The following is an 18,446-nucleotide window of genomic DNA, read 5'->3' on the forward strand; positions in this document are numbered from 1 at the left end:
AATGCTCCTGCCTCAGTCTCCTGATCTGCTGGGATTACAGGCATGCATCACTGTACCATGTGGGTTATTTGTTTTTTTGGTGTTAAGTTTTTTTAGTTCTTTTAAAAAAAAAGAGAGAGAGAGAGGAGAGAGAGAGAGAATTTTTTTTTAATATTTACTTTTTAGTTTTCAGCAGACACAACATCTTTGTTTGTATGTGGTGCTGAGGATCGAACCCAGGCCGCACATATGCCAGGAGAGGCTATGCTTGAGCCACATCCCCAGCCTTTTTTTAGTTCTTTATATAACTTGGAGATTAATGCTCTATCTGATGTGCAAGTGGTAAAATTTGCTCCCATTCTGTAGGCTTTCTCTTTATGTTATTGTTTCTTTTGCTGAGAATAAGCTTTTTAGTTTGAATCCATCCCACTTATTGATTCTTGATTTTATTTCTTACACTTTAGAAGTCTTGTTAAGGAAGCTGGGGCTTAATATGACATGATGAAGAATTGGGCCTACTTTTTCTTCTATTAGGCACAGGGTCTCTGGTCTAATTCCTAGGTCCTTGATCCACTTTGAGTTTTGTGCATGGTAAGAGTGGCTTAATTTCATTTTGCTGCATATGGATTTCCAGTTTTCCCAGCACCATTTGTTGAAGAGGCTGTCTTTTCTCCTTTATATGTTTTTGGCACTTCTGTCTAGATAACTGTATTTATGTAAGTTTGTGAGACTATGTTTTTGTTTTTCTGTATCTCTGACTTAGTAAAGATCCTGGAGGACAAGAAATTTGCTTTGTCCAGTGCTCAATAAGCACTGAGATGATTCCGAGGTGGCATATACTAAGAGTTCAATTAATATTGCTAATTGTATAGGAGGGAAAGACAGAATCACAACAAAATTTCAGGGCATTCTACATTTTATTACTTTATGGTAAAGTAATCAGGGGAAGTGGTAGGGGAAGTGTAGCGTTAGAGATTTTTAGAGATAGTAGACAGCAAGTTGACTAGATGAATATAACGAAGTTTCCAGTCAGTTCAGAATGATGAAAGAGTATAATTAATTTAATTATGTCAATCTATGAAACAGGACAATTTTCCACGACAAAGTACAAGCATGGAGAAGTACGTAGACCCATTCAGGATGGAGGTCTTGGAATACTGGGAGTGTTAAACCAGGACTGAGAGTAGAGCAGTATTGTAATTACTTATCATTGAATCTATGGTTAAGGAGGAAAGTGAAGACTGGAGGGAGTTAATGGCTAAGAGATAAAGTAGAGGCTTTCATCAGATTAGAGGTTCTGATAAGCCGAAAGAACAGTTATCTAAAATTCTTGAGCAGTTGAGAGGGTAACAGGCTGTGGTTGGGTAAAGGTATGTTCAAATTACTGATTCATGACGACACCGTGTTTCTTGTGACAAGATTTAGGATTAGGAGCTGATGTGTTGCTAGAGATAAGGCTAGATGTTGAATGGGTTGTCCACCTAGACTCTGAAACGATCAAGGAAGATGATCATAGAGGAAAAAATAATATAGGGAGCTCCATGCGCAAAATGACAAATGTTCATTACAGAGGTGGGTAAAGGAACAGCAATTCTTAAGAAGCAGCATCGGAGAAGCAAGGGTATTCGGCACACAGCCTCCACTTTTTGAAATCTGGTGAGAATACTAATCCATGTGAGAGGGTTCCAGGGGATGTAGCATTTTCAGGAGACAGGTCTCAGACCAAGACAGAATCATTCGATCTAAGAACGGAAATGACTAAGAACCACCAATTTGAGGATAGGAGACTGGGAGGGGACCTAAGCAAAAGAAAACTCCGAAGCCTCTTTGTTTTTACTAGACTTTCTCTCAACCTATCGCTCGGACCATACCAACCTCCGCACCCAGAAAACACCCAAGAAACACTAGGTAAAGCCTGGCTCTTTTCAACTCCCCGCGGAAGTCTCCCACCGGAACTCTTCTATGTCAGTGCTTTCCTATTGGCTGAAGCTTCCGCCCGCTTCAACTTGCTTCCCCTCACAACACAGGCGGGCCGAGCTGTCCCTAGAGTCACTTCCGCTTCGCCCCATACCCCCTCCTCGTTCCCTTTTTAGCCGCTTCCGGCCTCAAGCCCCGCCCCAGCCCGTGGGCCCCACCCTTCCCCGCCCCTCCCCCGCCCCCCGGCCGGCTGCCCGGCCCCGCGGCGCCGCTTCCGGTGCGGGCCCCGCCCCGGCTGTGGCCCCCGGCTGCGGAGAGTAGGAGACGCAGCTGCCGCGCTGGGCATTGAGCGGCTCCTTTGCCGCGGCGGACTGGGAGCGCCCCGCACAGGTACGCTGAGCGGGTCCTAGTTCTTTTAGCCGCCGCGGGCATGGGGGCTGTGGCAGGTGGAGGTGACCGAGGTGGGAGGGGAGGCAGGTGTGTAGGGGAGACACGAAGGCGCGGGCCGTCGGAGCGCGGGGACCGCTGAGGAAAAGTGAGAGCCCTGGGGAGGAGCCCCGGGGCATCCTGTGCCCATAGGCGTGATTTAAGATAAAGGGAAAGAAAAGGGTAAGGGGGCCCCTGGGAACCGAGAGGGCGAAGATAGGTGGGGTCGGGGCGATCCGAGAAGAACCAATGAATTGGCTGAGAGAGCTTAGTAGAGGTAAAAGTGATAGGGCTGGGTGGGGTGGGGGGACAAAGAATGGGAGGGGGCCATTGGAGTGACCTGGGAGGGGAGATTGGAGGGGCCCGGGGCTAGTGGGTCTGGCAGCGAAGGTAAAGGAATGGTCAGCAAGGCCAGACTCAAAGGCGCAAGCTGTAGGTTTTGCCTGGCTTAGTGGTCCCTGAACTTTAGGGGAAATAGGGGAGGACCTGTGTGAGGGGATGGAGTGGTTTAGATTTCTGAGACTAAGTTCTCCAAATGTAGGCAGGTGGTATTGTTTGGATCACTGGCTACTTAGGGGCTGGGGGAAGATGGGCTCTTGGCGGGGAGAATGTGTATATTGAGTTGTAGAACTGAGTCATCTCAGACTTACTGAAGTAGCTGTGGGACACCTCCCCCTCTGCTGGGGACAGCGTAGAGAACATGGTGCCACAAGACAAGAAGCAGTTGTTCAGTGACTGACAGGACTTGGTTGAAAAATTATTTCGATTGTGACTGATTGTAATGATTACAGGACATGTTTTAATGACTACCAAATCATTTACTTTATTCTTTAATTTTCTTTGACCCAAGTTTTTTTTTTTTTTTAAACTTTAAATGAACATTTTTGGGCTAGGGATGTAGCTCAGTGTCTAGTGTGTGCAAGGTCCTAGGTTCAATGCCCAGTATAGGGAAAAATAAATAAATAAACATTTTGCTAATTGGATTTATTGTGGGTTTAAATTTTTTCATTCCTTTTGATACTCTAAGAAGAGCTAAAGTGGAATGAAAGTATTGTTTTGGACATATCTCAAACTCACACTTTCTAAAAGTGCCAGGAGAGGAAGTAGAGACAGTGAGGGGCAAATTGGAATTTGAATCTTACAGACTACACAAAGCACAACCTGTGCTTCTAAGATGCAGAGAAAATGAGAATTTTTAATCTCTGCTTTTTTGCCTAGGTTTAAAGTTTGTACTTTTTTTACTCAACCTATTTAAAAAACTTAATTCAAACCATTTTTTATTGCTAGAGATGCAGTTACTTCCCTGTGAATTTTTAAATATGCTAAAGACATTTACTTTTCTTTTTTTTTGTGTGTGTCTTTCAAACTCAATCCCAAAACACTGAAACAATGCAAGCATCAAGTCCCAACCTGTACAGTGCAGCTTCTTTCATGTGATGACAAAATTGTACACCATGCTGCAAGTCCTGTTCACCCTAAAATTTGCTCCTGCATAGTAATTCAGTTATAGAGACTTGCTGAGAAAACAACTCAAGTGAAGAGTCTGGAGAGGAGGGTGGGGGTAGAGGTGGAAAGGGTGTGAAAGGGGTATGTTTGGAGACTGGTAAGAATGCAGATAAACCTGCCCCCACAATGCTTTTGGCCTGAGAGCCTTTTCTTTTTGTATTCGTGGTAGAATAAATATCATAATAGAAATTAACCATAAAGAAAGGGGATGTGAGGAGATTTACTTGGCCATTTATAAAAAAGAAGCCGCATTACCTTGTTTAGATAATATTGATACCTGTTTCAAATTAATTAACTTTAAAATCTCCAGAGGAATTCTCCCTGTTTGTTTTTGAGCAAGGATTGCAATTTGAGACTCTTGCCTCCTTGCATGTTTCTTTCTTTCATGTTGTTGAAATTGGATTCTTTCTGAGGCTATAATGTCCAGTTTGCCTGCCTCAGTACACTCAGCAAGCAGGCTGGCAATTTGATCTGGGAAATTTGCAAAGTTTAAAACCCAAGAGCAGTTTGCTTGGTTTTGCTTCTTCTTTTAAGAGGATGCATTCTGTCTGCTTGTGTCAACTTGAATGGTAATATCTTTCTTCAGTGGGCCTGGGAATATAAGCAATAGTCTCTCTTTTGCTAGCAGGCCTTCTTTTTTCCCCTCTATTATTGTGGTTTTCATATTCCTGTTTAGTACAAACCCATTTACCTTTTCAGTAATAAACAGATTAATGTTTGAGAATGTAGAGGGAGAGAGATCAGAACACAGATGCTAGCAGCTTAAATATCATCTGAATTGCTTCTTTTAAACTCCCCAGTAAGGTCTGGGGCTGTAGTTCAATGGTAGAGCACTTGCCTAGCATGCGTGAGGCACTAGGTTCTATCCTCAGCACCACATAAAAATAAACAATAGAAATAAAGGCATTTTGTCCATCTACAACTACAAAACCATTTTTTTAAATAAAAATAAAACCCTCAATAGTATACCACTATTAAAATTCACTCCATTTCCCCTCTTAGATCCTGTTCCTCTTCACACCTTTCCCTACCCACCCCTCAAAACCCAAATACTCATTGAAAATCAGGTTTAGAAGCACTAAGTTTATGTTTAGTATTCAGAACTTATGGCTCTTTATTGGAGGAAAGAAAGCCTTTTATATCTGTTTTACATAGGTTTTTTTTTTTCCCCCCCTCCTCTGTGGTTTTGGTTAATCACATAAAGTATAAACCCAGTGTGCCTGCTGGGCTATGCTTGGGTTTAGAGCCATGCCAATCTGTGGTCGAAGCTTGAAGCAGTAATGGAGCCACTGCAGCAGCAGCAGCAGCAGCAGCAGCAGCAGCAGCAGAAGCAGCCACATCTAGCTCCTTTGCAAATGGATGCCAGAGAGAAACAGGGACAGCAGATGAGAGAAGCCCAGTTCCTGTATGCCCAAAAACTAGTTACACAGCCAACTCATCTTTCTGCCACACCTGGGAGACCTTCTGGCAGCCCTGCTCTGGGTCCCTTAGCCAGAGTTCCACCAGCCACACCAGTGGCCCGAGTTTTTGAACGGAGCAACGTGAACTCAGAGCCTGAGGAAGAAGAAGGTGGTTTAGAAGATGAGGATGAGGATGAGGATGTTGCAGAGGTGGCTGAAAAGGGGGCCCAGGCTGCTTCCAAATATTTTCATGTGCAGAAAGCAACTCGCCAAGACCCCAGAGTAGCATCCATGTCCAGTCTGCTTCCAGCACCAGGGCTCCCACCACACGGACAACAAGCTAAAGAAGACCATACCAAAGATGCTACCAAGGCCCCACCTTCTGTCTCCACAACTGGACAGCCAAGCTGGAATCTGGATGAGCAGCTTAAGCAGGTCAGTCTTTCCGCTATAGGAGGCCATTTATTCTTCCTAAAGGCTAGCTAGAAAGAGTATTGGATGGTCTGGTGCTACACCAATCTGGGTCTGCTCACCCCACTTCACTGAACCACACCATAAACAGACTTTGAACTTTTTTTTTTCACTTAATATTTGTTTTCTTGGGCTTGGGGTATAGCTTAGTGGTAATGTATTTAGTATGCCTGAGGCTCCAGGTTTAATCACCAACACCACCACCACCCACCCTACACACAGAAATTAACATTTGCTTTCTTGATTAAACCAATAGAATGTATCAGTAACTCGATGTAGATTGTTCCAAGTTTGACCCGAAAGAATATCAGTATAATCTTTTTTTTTTTTTTTTTAAAGGAAGAATGAGATTGCAACTGTGTTGATGTGTTGAGGATGCATCTAAAAATGTGAGATGCATGACACTGGAGTTTTTCCAATAATAACGTAAAAGAACAATCTTGCCCAAGAACTTCTTATTTCCAGGCTAACCCAGGATCATACTCTTTAAGGGAGATTTGAACAGAGCCGACAAGAAGCTCTTGTACTGTGTATGTTTCCTAGTAAAGAGGCTTATAGACATGATTTCATTTCACCCTTATAACATCTGCTTAGAAAGAGAGAAGGGTGGACCTCAAAATTCCCTTTATAGCCAAGGAAAACTTCTAAACATGGCTGAAATGACTTCTAAATGTCAGAATCGGTTGGGAAACTTTTTTAAAAGACAGACTGGAGTCCTAATAAATTATCTTGGAGAGTAGAGCCTACGGAATTTGTATTCTTATTCCAAGTCTTTTAATTTTAATTTTAATTTTTTTTCTTTATGGTGTACAATGTATATTCTCACTCAAACAATGAGATGGTTTAGGTTGGGAGTTCATGATAAAGCCATTAGTACCTGGATACTCAGAATATAGAATGTCCACATGCTTGTCATGTGTTCCAAATGGTGCTGTTTAGAAATTATTTGTGAAGAGCCATGGGTTAACACAGAACAACTGAGAAATGTAAGAAAGGTCCTTTGGAACCTGAAAAATCAAGCATCTTTGGATCAAGGAGCCCTGTGCAGTTGACCTAAGTTTTACAACAACAGTGTGCAGTAGATTATAGAATGAGAAATAGGCTCAAATCCTATTTTTTTCCTGTATCTTCCTCTGTGGTCTTTTGGTAGCCACACTTGAATTGCTCTAAGCCTGTGTCTTATCATCTGTGGAATAAAAGTAATGAAGGTGCCTCGCAAGGATACTTTGAGGATTAATGAGCTAGTCCATGTGAATATCTGTGCAGTGCCAAGCACATGGTGGCTAGTAATGCTCCAGAAGCTGTCTTATGCAAACAGTGCCATCTTCTTCCTGCATCTACACTGACAGGCCTCTGAACCAGAGAAAGTAAAGTACTAAGATGTACAAAGGGTTTCCCTCACATGACCCAGGGAGATAGCAGTAGAGCTAGGACTAGAATCAGAATCCCAACTTCCACGACAGCAGCACCCTGGCTGCCAGCCCAGACCCGCCTCCTGGCTGATTGCTTTGCTTTAGCAAAACATCTGTGAGTTGCCGGCAGCCCCGCACTGCTGTACGGTTGGCAGAGTTCCATGCTGGCCGCTGAGTCAGCTCATAGGATCCCGCCCTGACAGCGCTGGGAAAGTTCAGGCTCTAGGCGGCTGGGCTGCCCCCGCCTTGGCAGCTGGCCAGCCTCTGCTTGTGTGCGGTCGTTCCTAGAAAGTGCAGCCGCGTGCGAGGAACAAGTGGAGCTCCAGAGCCTGTCTGTCTTCAGGAAGTGCAGCAGGTGTTGAGGTCAAGCCATTAGAGCTTTGAAAAAAGCGACTCTTCAGAACTGGCTTGTGTGTGTGCACACGTGTGTGCCATGGCAAGGCAGCCTGCCTCAAGTCCTGGACAGCAGCCACTGCGCAGCTATAGAACTCAGCACTCTTGGGGGCTGGCTGTTGGCATTTGACACCCTTTGAGTTCATTTAGGTGTCTGAAGCACACTCACTAATTATAGACTGCCTGGCAGAGCACCTGCCAAAATGTTTTTATAAATGTTGGAGTAGCTGAGGCCTAATCCCTGCCCCCTGAACTTGAAAATCAGGAACTGGGTCAGGGGGGCATTGAGTGGACAGTGACTTAAAATCTTAGATGAGCATCTCCTATTCCTCTTATGGATTTTATTTTTTCAAAATGGGTTTGGTTTGTATTCTTTGTCTAAAACTTGTATATATGTGTGTGTGTGTGTGTGTGTGTGTGTGTGTGTGTGTGTGTTTAAGTGTTTTATTTATTTATTTACTTTTTAGAAGTAGTTGGGCACAATATTTGGTTTATTTATTTTTATGTGGTGTTGAGGATCGAACCCAGGGCCTTGTACATACTAGATGAGGCTCTACCACTGAGCCACAATCCCAGCCCTAAACTTGCTTTTAAAGAAGTAATGTGCTTGGGGATTAAGATTTTTTTGTTGTGTTTTATAAGGAAGACTAAAAATCTATCCTTGAGTAGGTCCTATAGAAATCGTGGAAACCATGAGACTAGCTGTTTATTGTTTAGTCTTTTTTTTTTTTTAATGTAATTAACTTCTAGAGAGCATAAATAGGGCTGCCCTTGCTCCAGCAATTGAAAGGCTTTATGTGTTACAGTGTCCATTTTGTTCTTTTAAACAACAAACTTGTACAGAAGGCTTCTTTGTGCCAGGGCTGTGCTCCCTGAGGTAAGTCATGTCTTTCCAGGGAGCTGGTGTGATGGTACTGGGAAACCTCAAGGTGGATTGGAGTAAATTACATTGTCCAGGATCAGCTAAAGCCAAATCTCCAGTCTGTGCTATGGTGTAGATATTTCTAATAGATAGATGTTTATTTGTTGCAGTACAGGGGATTGACCTCAGAAGCACTTTACCTCTAAGCTACATTCTCCAGCCCTTTTTATTTTGAGACAGGGTCTTGCTTAGTTGCCTAGGCTGGACTCTAACTTGAGGTCCTTCTGCCTCGGCCTTCAGAGTCATAGGGATTTCAGGCATGCATGACCACATCTGGCTATGATGTAGGTATTAGTTTTGTTTCACTCACTAAAGTAAAAAAGTTAAGTGTTGTTTCCCCCCACCCTTAAATTAACATCATAGCATAGCTTGGCAAATCAACAAGATTACTCTATTTTGGAAGCTTTGGTGAATGTGGGTGTGGGTGTGGGTATGGGTGTGGGTGTGGGAAGGGGGTGTTGAGAGTAGGAGAGGTAGCTGCCAAGCAAAGAGCAAAACTAAAAAACTTAAGGGTGCCATAGATTATCCATTGTTTCTGAAATCCCTTTCTTAGAATATGTAAAGTCAAAACTATTTTATGAATTCTCTTTGAATTGAATAAACTCTTAGAAAATGTTTGTTTCTGAAGATCTAGATCATTATGAATATAGTATTCTGACACAAGAGCGATGTGGAAAATGAATAATACCACCTAGCCCAACATCTTAAAACCCGTCAGATTTCTATGGGCAGAGTAAATAATTGTAAAACAAGACAACAAAGAACTGAGTGTTTCATCTCTCAGAGGAAATCACATAGCCAATGGAGAGAGGGCTGTTGTTGGCCTTTTAGGGGTGGTCTTCTGTTGTCCTGGATAGAGGTCGTTCAGGCAATACAGTCTTTGTCTGTCTTGAGCCTGTTAGTTTCCAGAAAAGTCTTTGTCTGTTAGCCTGTTAGTTTCCAGAAAAGCATAGACTTCTTTCCACAAAATAGGAAGATGAGCGATGACTTGATGGCCTGTGGGAGCCAGAGTATATATGTCTGGATTTCTGCATACTTTGGCAGTCACTTTGGTTATTGTGTGTGACTTTGCATAACTCAGTGCAAAACACTACAAGTCGTTACTCAATAATGTAGGCCCTCTCCTTCTCCTCTTCTTGGATATTTTACAAGGTTTTGCCTCAGTTGCCTTCTAGGATCAAGAGTCTAATTTCAGAAAACTTGCAATTAAAGAATTCCTAACACTTCCTAAAGCTTGCTAATCACATGCATTAATGAGGAGAAGGTATTGCCAATTCTGAACACGTGGAAGTTGTTTGGCACACTCTCCACTCATGACAGCTGTGTAGGCTTTCTTTGAATTCATTGGAGCAGCATCTCTGCAGGACTGAAGCAGAGGAAGCTTCATGGCAGACTCAAAGAACCATGTTAGATGGGCACTGGGAGACAGGGAAAATGACGAGGAAATTTTGTCTGTTTTCCCCCAAAATAATTGATTTTCTCTAAAAATAAAAATTTTATTAACTACTTCAAAATCAGTCTTGTTTTACTGTGAGAGATGACTTCCTGCTGAGCAGTTAGTGGACAAAGATGTGTCTGCCTTTTTCTCCTAAATGTTGTGACTGTCTGGTTTTCCAGAATCTATTCCTGTAAATAAAATGTGGGTCTTTGGGCTAGGCCTCCTTTTCTTGGTACATACTGCATGACTAGAATATCTGGGACTTTTTGTAAAAATTGTGTAAAATATTGCCTTTAAAAAAAATTGTAGACTTTCCTCATTCTTTGTAAGGCTGTCTTACATGCCCTTGGCTTCTATAATCACAGTAGAGTCTGTCTAGATCAGTAGTTCTCATTTGGAGGTGGCCCTCCCTTTCTTCCCCCAGGATACATTTGAAAATGTCAGGAGACATTTTTGGTTTCTGTGACAGGGGTGTTGGCAGATGTGCTACTAGCATCTAGTGGATAGAGGCCAGAGATACAGCACACAGGACAGTTCCCCACAACAAAGAAAAGAATTACCCAGTACAAAACATCTAGGTTGAGAAATTCTTGTCTGTATTGTGTCACTGGAAAGAAAATTGTATGCTATGCTTTTCATAGACAATGCTCTAGACTTAGCTCCTTTGTGCTTCAGTCTTAGTAACTGAGGGCTTTAGCATCCTTGATTTTTTTTTTCCTCTATTTTTCAATGTATGTGTTGAGTTAGGTGTCTCCTGAAGTCATCTGAGTGAACAGACTACCACCTGGGAGAGGCCTAGGACCTAGAACTTGAGATCTCTTACTTGGCTCTAAGCAGGGTTCTTCCAGCCCAGCATTCCATTATTGTGGTGATTTGTGAGAGAGCTTGGTTGTCCTTCTAGTCATTAACCCCAAAAGATTAAGGCACAGTTACTTGGCAAACTTGTTACTTAGTAACAGATTTAATAATTGACTCAAAATTGGTTTGAGAGAAACAGAAGGTAGATTTAGATATTAGCTCTACCACTTGATTGCTGGACAAGTACTTTGGACAAAGGTCCTAACCTTCTAACCTTCCTCTTTCAACCTGTGCATCCATTTATTCCAGAGGATGATAATTCTCTCCTACCATCCTCAGGAATCTATTTTAAGATATTACAAACATGGAAGAAAAATGGTTTGAAATATTTTTGTAAAATGTATACACTATACAATAAAGATCAGGTTGAATTGTCATTAATGTGTAAATACTTTTTAAAGCTATATTTTTTTAGTTTTTATAACCTTTGTAGATAAGATGCTCCACAAATCCTAGACGGTACTCTAAAACAACTCCTTCTGTAAGTTTTCTGGAGTTGTGGCCAAACTCAAGTGTTCTAGAGTTCTATGAAACCTTTCAGGATTGCACTTTTGAAGATGCTGCTTTCCATATTAGAATAGGGGGCCTGGGGTTTGTGGCTCAGCGCTAGAGCGCTCCCCTTGCACGTGCAAAACCCTGGGTTCAATCCTCAGCACCACATACAAAAAAAAAATAAACAAGTGAAATAAAGATGTTGTCCAACTACAAACTAAAAAATAAATTTAAAAAAAAAGTTAAAAAAAAGAATAGGGATACATGCATATTTTTTCTTTAGGTAGAAGTAAGCTTTATAGATATTAAATCCTTATAAGTACATGATCACTGACTAAAACTCAGTTCTTCTCCCTCTTTCCAGAGACTAATCCCTCCATGCATGTCCTAGAGCTCATCCTCTCGTAGATTTTCAGGGACTTGTTCATCAGTGAACCTCTCCATTTCCTGACCTTTGGACTCATGCTCTTCTGGCGCCTTCTCCACATTAACAATTATCTAGCTCCCAAACTAAAAAAAAAAAAAAAAATTAAATTCTTCTTTAGTCTTAAAATCTCCCTCATTCAGTTACTATAAAGGAAATGAGAGATCAGGTTTAAAGAATTTTTCTTCTACACCTCTCCCTCAGGTTTTTCTGTATTGCTACCTCCCCCTTCCCCGCATCAAAGCTTCTCCAAAGAATTGTTTGTATTCCACAGTTCTATTTTGTCACCTCCTGCTCACTCCTCGGCATACTCAATCTGGATCCTATCCCTTAAATTGTTCGGGTTTCTAATGACCATCATGTTGCTTGCCAAGACTGCCCATATTATTCTTTTTTTTTTTTTAAGAGAGAGTGAGAGAGGAGAGAGAGAGAGAGAGAATTTTTATTATTTATTTTTTAGTTCTCGGCGGACACAACATCTTTGTTGGTATGTGATGCTGAGGATCGAACCCGGGCCGCACGCATGCCAGGCGAGCACGCCACCGCTTGAGCCACATCCCCAGCCCCCATATTATTCTTTTGATTTCTCCACATGTTGAATAGAGTAGACCACTTCCTCTTTGAAACGTTGGCTTCTTTCTGCTTATTTTACTTATCTCTTATGCTTTCTCTTCTATCTGGCCTCTAAAACTTAAGTTCCCCAGAGCTCAAGACTAAGTACTCTTCTCTGTATGCCCTGCATCTTTTACTTATGTGGCTTTAAATACCGTCTACAAGTCAGTGACTCCAATATATAATTTTTGGCTCACATTTCTAGTTTGAGCTCAGTGCATATATTCCCAGCTACCCGCTTGGCATTTCCATTTAGATATTTTACTTACATCTTAAGTTTAATGCTTGTAAAACTAAACTCTTGATTTCTAACCTCCTCCACATTATTTCCTTTTTTATTTTCCTTCTCAGTAAATGGCATTTTTATTCATTTAGTCAAGTATACCAAAAACCTTGGAGTTGACTCTTATCTCCTACTTTGTCACTCCTTGTGTTTGGTCATCACCATCAATTATCTGGATATCTAGAATCTTGCTACTTCTTTTCTTCTCCAGCATAACCTACCCAATCCAAGCCACTTTCCTACTGTTGCAGCTCTCAGCAGGTTTCTGTGTCCCCTGATTCTAATCCATTCTGTACACAATAACTAGAGTGATCTAAAAAACAAATCAAAAAATGTTACTCCTTTAATGGCCTCCAAGTATGATGTCCCACACTGTAATTTTAAAATCCCAAATCTTTATGATCTGGCCCTCCCTACTTCTCTAGCCTTATCTTTGACAATCTCTTGACCTATCACTGTGTTTCAATCACCCTCATTTTTGTATATGCTAGAATACCTTTATTGGTCACTTCCTCAGAGGCATTGTCATCACTTTCAGTGTAGATCAGGTTCTCCCTTTATATGCTGTCATTGAATGTTATTGTTTTACATTGGTGTGGTTGATTGGTTAGTTCCTAAACTAGATAGTAAGCTCCAAGAGAACAATGACACCATTTGATTTGCTTATTATTGTATAGTAATGTTACATTGTAAGCATTCAATAAATATTTATTTCTTCCATTTTCATTTACTGTCCTTTTTCATGTGAATTGCTTCATTTTTTTTTTAAAAAGACTATTTTTTTAGGTTCATAGCAAAATTGAGCAGAAGGTACAGTGGTTTCCCATATACCGACTTCCTCCACACATGCACACCTTCAAATGCTGTGCCAGAGGGTATATTTGTTACAATTGATAAGCCTATATTGATCCATTATTATCATTCAGAGTCCATAGTTTACAGTAAGGTGCACTCTTATTGTACAATCTGTGGATTTTGACAAGTGTGTGATGATTTGTATCCACCATTATGGTGTCATACCGAGTAGCTTTACTTCTCTAAAAATCTTCTGTGCTCTACCTATTTATCCTTCTCTTCCCACTAATCCCTGACAACCACTGATCCTTCTACCGTCTTCATGGTTTTGTTCTTTCCAGAATTTTGTATGGTTGGAATTATTTAGTATGTAGCCTTTTCAGATTTGTTTTTTTCATTTAGTAATATGCATTTAACATTCTTCCATGTTTTTTTATGGCTTGATAGCTGATTTCAGCTGAATAATATTCCTTTGTCTGGATGTACCATAGTTTATTTATCCACTCACCTATTGAAGGATGTCTTGCTTGCTTCCAAATTTTGGCAATTTATAAATAAAGCTGATATTAATGTTCATATGCATATTTCTCTGTGGACATAGGTTTCAGTTTGAGTAAATTCTAAAAAATGCAATTGCTGGATAGTATGGTAAGGATATTTTCAGCTTTGTAAGAAACAGCCACATTCTCAAAGTGGCTGTATAATTTTGCATTCCCATCAGCAGTAAATATACCAGTACCCACTTTTCCCATTTCCTCACCAGCCTTAAATGGTGTTATTTTTTTTTTGGATTTTGACCACATTCTTTTTTTCTTTAGTTGAAATTTTATTGAAGCCAGGCATGGTGGTACATGCCTGTAATCCCAGCGACTTGGGAGGCTGAGACAAGAGAATCAAGAGTTCAAAGCTAGCCTCAGCAATGGTGAGGTGCTAAGCAACTCAGTGAGACCCTGTCTCTAAATAAAATACAAAATAGGATTGGGGATGTGGCTCAGTGGTTGAGTGCCCCTGAGTTCAATCCCTGGTATCAAAAAAATAAATAAATAAATGAAATTTTATTGAAATAATTGTAGATTCACATGGAGTAAGAAATAATACAAAAATGATCATTTTTATACATTTTGTCTTTTTTTTCCCCATGGTAACGTTGTATAAAACTGTATAGTGTGCCAGTATAACCTGGATGTTGATTTTTATATGATCCTTTGATATTGAGATTTCTTTCTATTTTTAAGCCATTTGAGTTGGATGATTAGTACATTTTCTGAAATTCTTGTAAATGGGTTTTACAAGGCTTTGGGTTTTTCCTCTGCATCTCACTTGCTTGGTATCTCACAAGTTTTCATATGTAATGCTTTCATTGTTGCTTATTATTAAATGCCTTATAATTTCAGTTGTGATTGCATCTTTAAGCCTTGGGTTGGTTGTTTAGAAGTGGTTTTGGTTTCCAATACTTTTTTTTTCTTTTTTCTAATATTAATTTATAGCACACTTACATTGTTAAAGAACTGGCATGCTTCTCTGATTCTCTGGAATTTAAGATAATCTTTTGTGTTGGTCTTGTGTATGATTAGTTCAATAAATGATCCATATGTACTTGGAAAGAATGCATATTTGCTATTTGTTAAAGGCAGTGTTTTGTATGTCTAATGGATCAAGTGTATTGATTTCTGTTTGAAATCTTCTTTAAGTTGCCTTTGTGTGATCATTTTCAAAAAAAGGTCAGTTAAAATATTCCAGTGTAAGACTTGCTTTCTTTTGACTAGTATTTATTAGGTTAATTTAATTTATTTGGTTATTAGGATTGATGATACATTTGGATGATCTATTTCTGTCCTCTTATTTTGGATTTTGATTTATTCATACTTTTTCTTTTCTTCTTTTCTGCCTTATATTGATTTGACTAAGAGGTTTATTTAGTATCTCTTCTACTGTTTTGGATGTTATACTTTCTGATTTTGTTCTTTTACTGAGGGGGGGGTGTTTATTTTGTTTTTGTTTGGGGACCGGGGATTAAACACTAGAGGTGCTTAACGACTGGGCCAAATCCCCAACCCTTTTTATTTTTTATTTTGAGACAAGAGTCTCACTAAGTTGCTTAGGGGCTTCCTAGTTGCTGAGATTGGCTTGGAACTTGCAATCCTCCTGCTTCATATTCCCGAATTGTTGGGATTACAGGTATGCACCACCACACCTCTGTGTTTTGTTTTGTGATAGGGTCTTACTATGTTGCCTAACTGGTCTCCCACTCCTGGTCTTAAGCAATAACGGTCTTCCTACCTCAGCCTCCCAATTAGCTCAGGCTACATGTGTTGACTACTCTTTTTTGCCCAGGGAAGTAGGGTGCTGGATATTAAACCCAGAGACATTTTGCCATTGAGCTACATCTGCAGCTTTATTTACTTACGTTTTTGAGATAGGGTCTCACTAAATTGCTTAGGGCCCCACTAAGTTGCTGATGCTGGCCTCAAACATGCCATCTTGGGGCTGGGGATATAGCTCAATTAATAGAGTATTTGCCTAGCATGCACAAGGCCCTGGGTTGAATCCCCAGCACCACCAAAAAAAAAAGTCACCTGTGCAGTAAACATGCCATCTTCCTGCCTCGCCCTCTGAGTCTCTGGGATTACAGTCATGTCACCATGCCCTTCTTGACTGCTGTTTTGTACCTTCATAAATATATTCTAGATTTGTACTTTATTTATTCCACTTGGGGCTTTTTTTTCTTTTTCTACCAACATTTTCTTTTACTTGTGTCTTTGTGTGCTCTTTCAACCTTATTTGTGTGTTGTCATAGTGTTCCCTCTCTATCCCCCACTTGGCCATTATTTTTTTAATTATTTGGACCAATGTTCTAATAGGAGTAGTGGAAACTTCTCATGAAGTCTTCTAGATATCTTTTTTTTTTTTTTAACTAACTTTGTCTTTTATGGCATTCTGCATTCACATTCAGTTTTCCAATTTCTAATTCCCTCTTCAGTTCTATCTGCTCTATTTTACTAGTCTTTAAATTTTTATCTCAATTATTGTGTTTATTTATAAAAAAATTTTGTATTTAAAATTTTATCTGTTCTTGTGATTTCTATTCTTTAGCTCTTTGGGCATTTTTAACTTTTTAAACTTTATGTTGTGAAATTTGCTAAATTTTTTATTGTGAAAATTTTAAATACACAAAAGGCAACAAAGTATGCGTCCTTAATCCTGCCTTCTTTCATCAAGGATCAATGTTTGACCATTCTTGTAAATATGACTGTTTGAAAGATGCTTTTAGATTAGTCTATTATTTTTTCTTAATTCTTTTTTTTTTTTAAAGAGAGAGGAGAGAGAGAGAGAGAGAGAGAATTTTCAATATTTATTTTTTAGTTCTCAGCAGCCACATCCCCAGCCCTATTTTTTCTTAATTCTTGGGATGCATTCTCCCTTTACCATATTAGTCTCCTGTATAATGGATTATTTTATCTTGTGGTAGTTTGTTTTTCTCATTTTGAGAGGGGATTTGTTTCTGTGGAAGTACTTGTAAGGGGAATTTTTCCTTTCTTCTGGGGCTCAGATATAGCTTAGCTAGTTGCATTGGTTTGGCTGATGTGAATTTGAAGACCACATCTATGCCTAATGAAAGCATGAGTTTCTATGGACACTTTTTTCCCATAAATCCCCTAGTAGATGGCAAAGTTCCTTAATGCTTCTCTGGGCTAGTGGGCAGTTTTTCTGAGGTGATAATGATAAGTCTTTCAAGTCCTCTGACTTTAGTATAGTTATTTCAGTTCTGGTTCCTGACATGCAGGAGACTTGCAACCTGGACTCCTCTTCTGAGATGGGAGTATTTATGTGATACCAAGTCCACTCCTCAGCCCTGAGCTGAGGAGTGCAATTCTTCCTTGAGCCCTTCAGCTTTGGTGCTTGCTCATTGATTTCTTCCTTTTTGTTTCTGACACTATGGAATGCTTACACCATAATAACCTGGGAGGGAAGTGTAGGCTGAGTACGTACCCTAGAGGAAGTTCTGAAAGTTTGTATTTGGTCCAGGCATGGTGGCACACACCTATAGTACCAGTGACTTGGGAACCTGAGGCAGGCATATTGCAGGTTTGAGGCCAGCCTCAGTAACTTTGTAAGGCCCTAAGCAACTAACAAGACCCTGTCTCAAAATAAAAAATGGCTGGAATGTAGCTCAGTGGTAATGCACCTCTGGGTTCAGTTCTCCAATAAAAATTTAAAAAATTCCTATACATTTAAATTGTATAACTTGAAAAATAGTTTTGTATTTGTGGAGCAGTGATTGGGGCCAGTTTCTTTTTTTTTTTTTTTTATTCTCTCTCTCTTTTTTTTTTTTTTTTTTTTTTTTTTTTAAAGAGAGAGTGAGAGAGGAGAGAGAGAGAGAGAGAGAGAGAGAGAATTTTTAATATTTATTTTTTAGTTCTCGGCGGACACAACATCTTTGTTGGTATGTGGTGCTGAGAATCGAACCCGGGTCGCACGCATGCCAGGCGAGCGCGCTACCGCTTGAGCCACATCCCCAGCCCTCTTTTTTTTTTTTAATATTTTTTTTTTTAGTTCTCGGCGGACACAACATCTTTGTTGGTATGTGGTGCTGAGGATCGAACCCGGGCCGCAGGCATGCCAGGCGAGCGCGCTACCGCTTGAGCCACATTCCCAGCCCCAAGGGGCCAGTTTCTCTAACCTCTTCAGATCTGTTTTCCTGCTATGACACCTAGATGAGGGGCTCTCTTACTTGGCACAGAGAAAAGGAGGTAGAACTCTGTGGTTCTCAGATTTGAACTTGGTCTGGCCATTTCACCCCTTGGTATCAGGGTATCCTCTTCATCAGTGTTGCATTTTAATTTTTCTCCCTCCTTTTGTAAAAACACCTCATTTCAGCAGTCTGATTGCCTAGTAGAGTGATTCTGTGCCTAAATGGAAGGTAACTCCCCATTCCCCAACCCTACCCCCTTTCTCATACTTCATCAGTAAAGTGTCCCTTAGCTCTTTTTCCAAGCCACCGAATTTGAATTGATCTCTGTTGCTAGTAGGAGGTAGGCAGGCTCTTTCTGGTTCCTCCTAAAGTTACCTGACAGCGGAAGGTGTGCATCTGATAATTATAACTCCAGTGCTTCCAAG

At 40.5% G+C, this 18,446-nt stretch overlaps 1 protein-coding gene across 1 annotated transcript in view; it reads left to right on the forward strand.

Annotated features, from left to right (window-relative positions):
- Positions 1–2,197: 2,197 nt before the first annotated feature.
- The window catches only part of Arid3b (AT-rich interaction domain 3B), a 47,580-nt gene continuing 31,331 nt past the window's right edge, over positions 2,198–18,446 (forward strand). The window contains exons 1-2 of the mRNA XM_026387799.2: positions 2,198–2,286; positions 5,033–5,663. Of these exons, the coding sequence (XP_026243584.1) occupies positions 5,109–5,663 (555 nt within the window). The 5' untranslated portion in view covers positions 2,198–2,286; positions 5,033–5,108. The remainder of the gene's footprint in view (positions 2,287–5,032; positions 5,664–18,446) is intronic.

This window comes from Urocitellus parryii, chromosome 6, assembly GCF_045843805.1.
Source record: "Urocitellus parryii isolate mUroPar1 chromosome 6, mUroPar1.hap1, whole genome shotgun sequence".
NCBI lineage: Eukaryota > Metazoa > Chordata > Mammalia > Rodentia > Sciuridae > Urocitellus > Urocitellus parryii.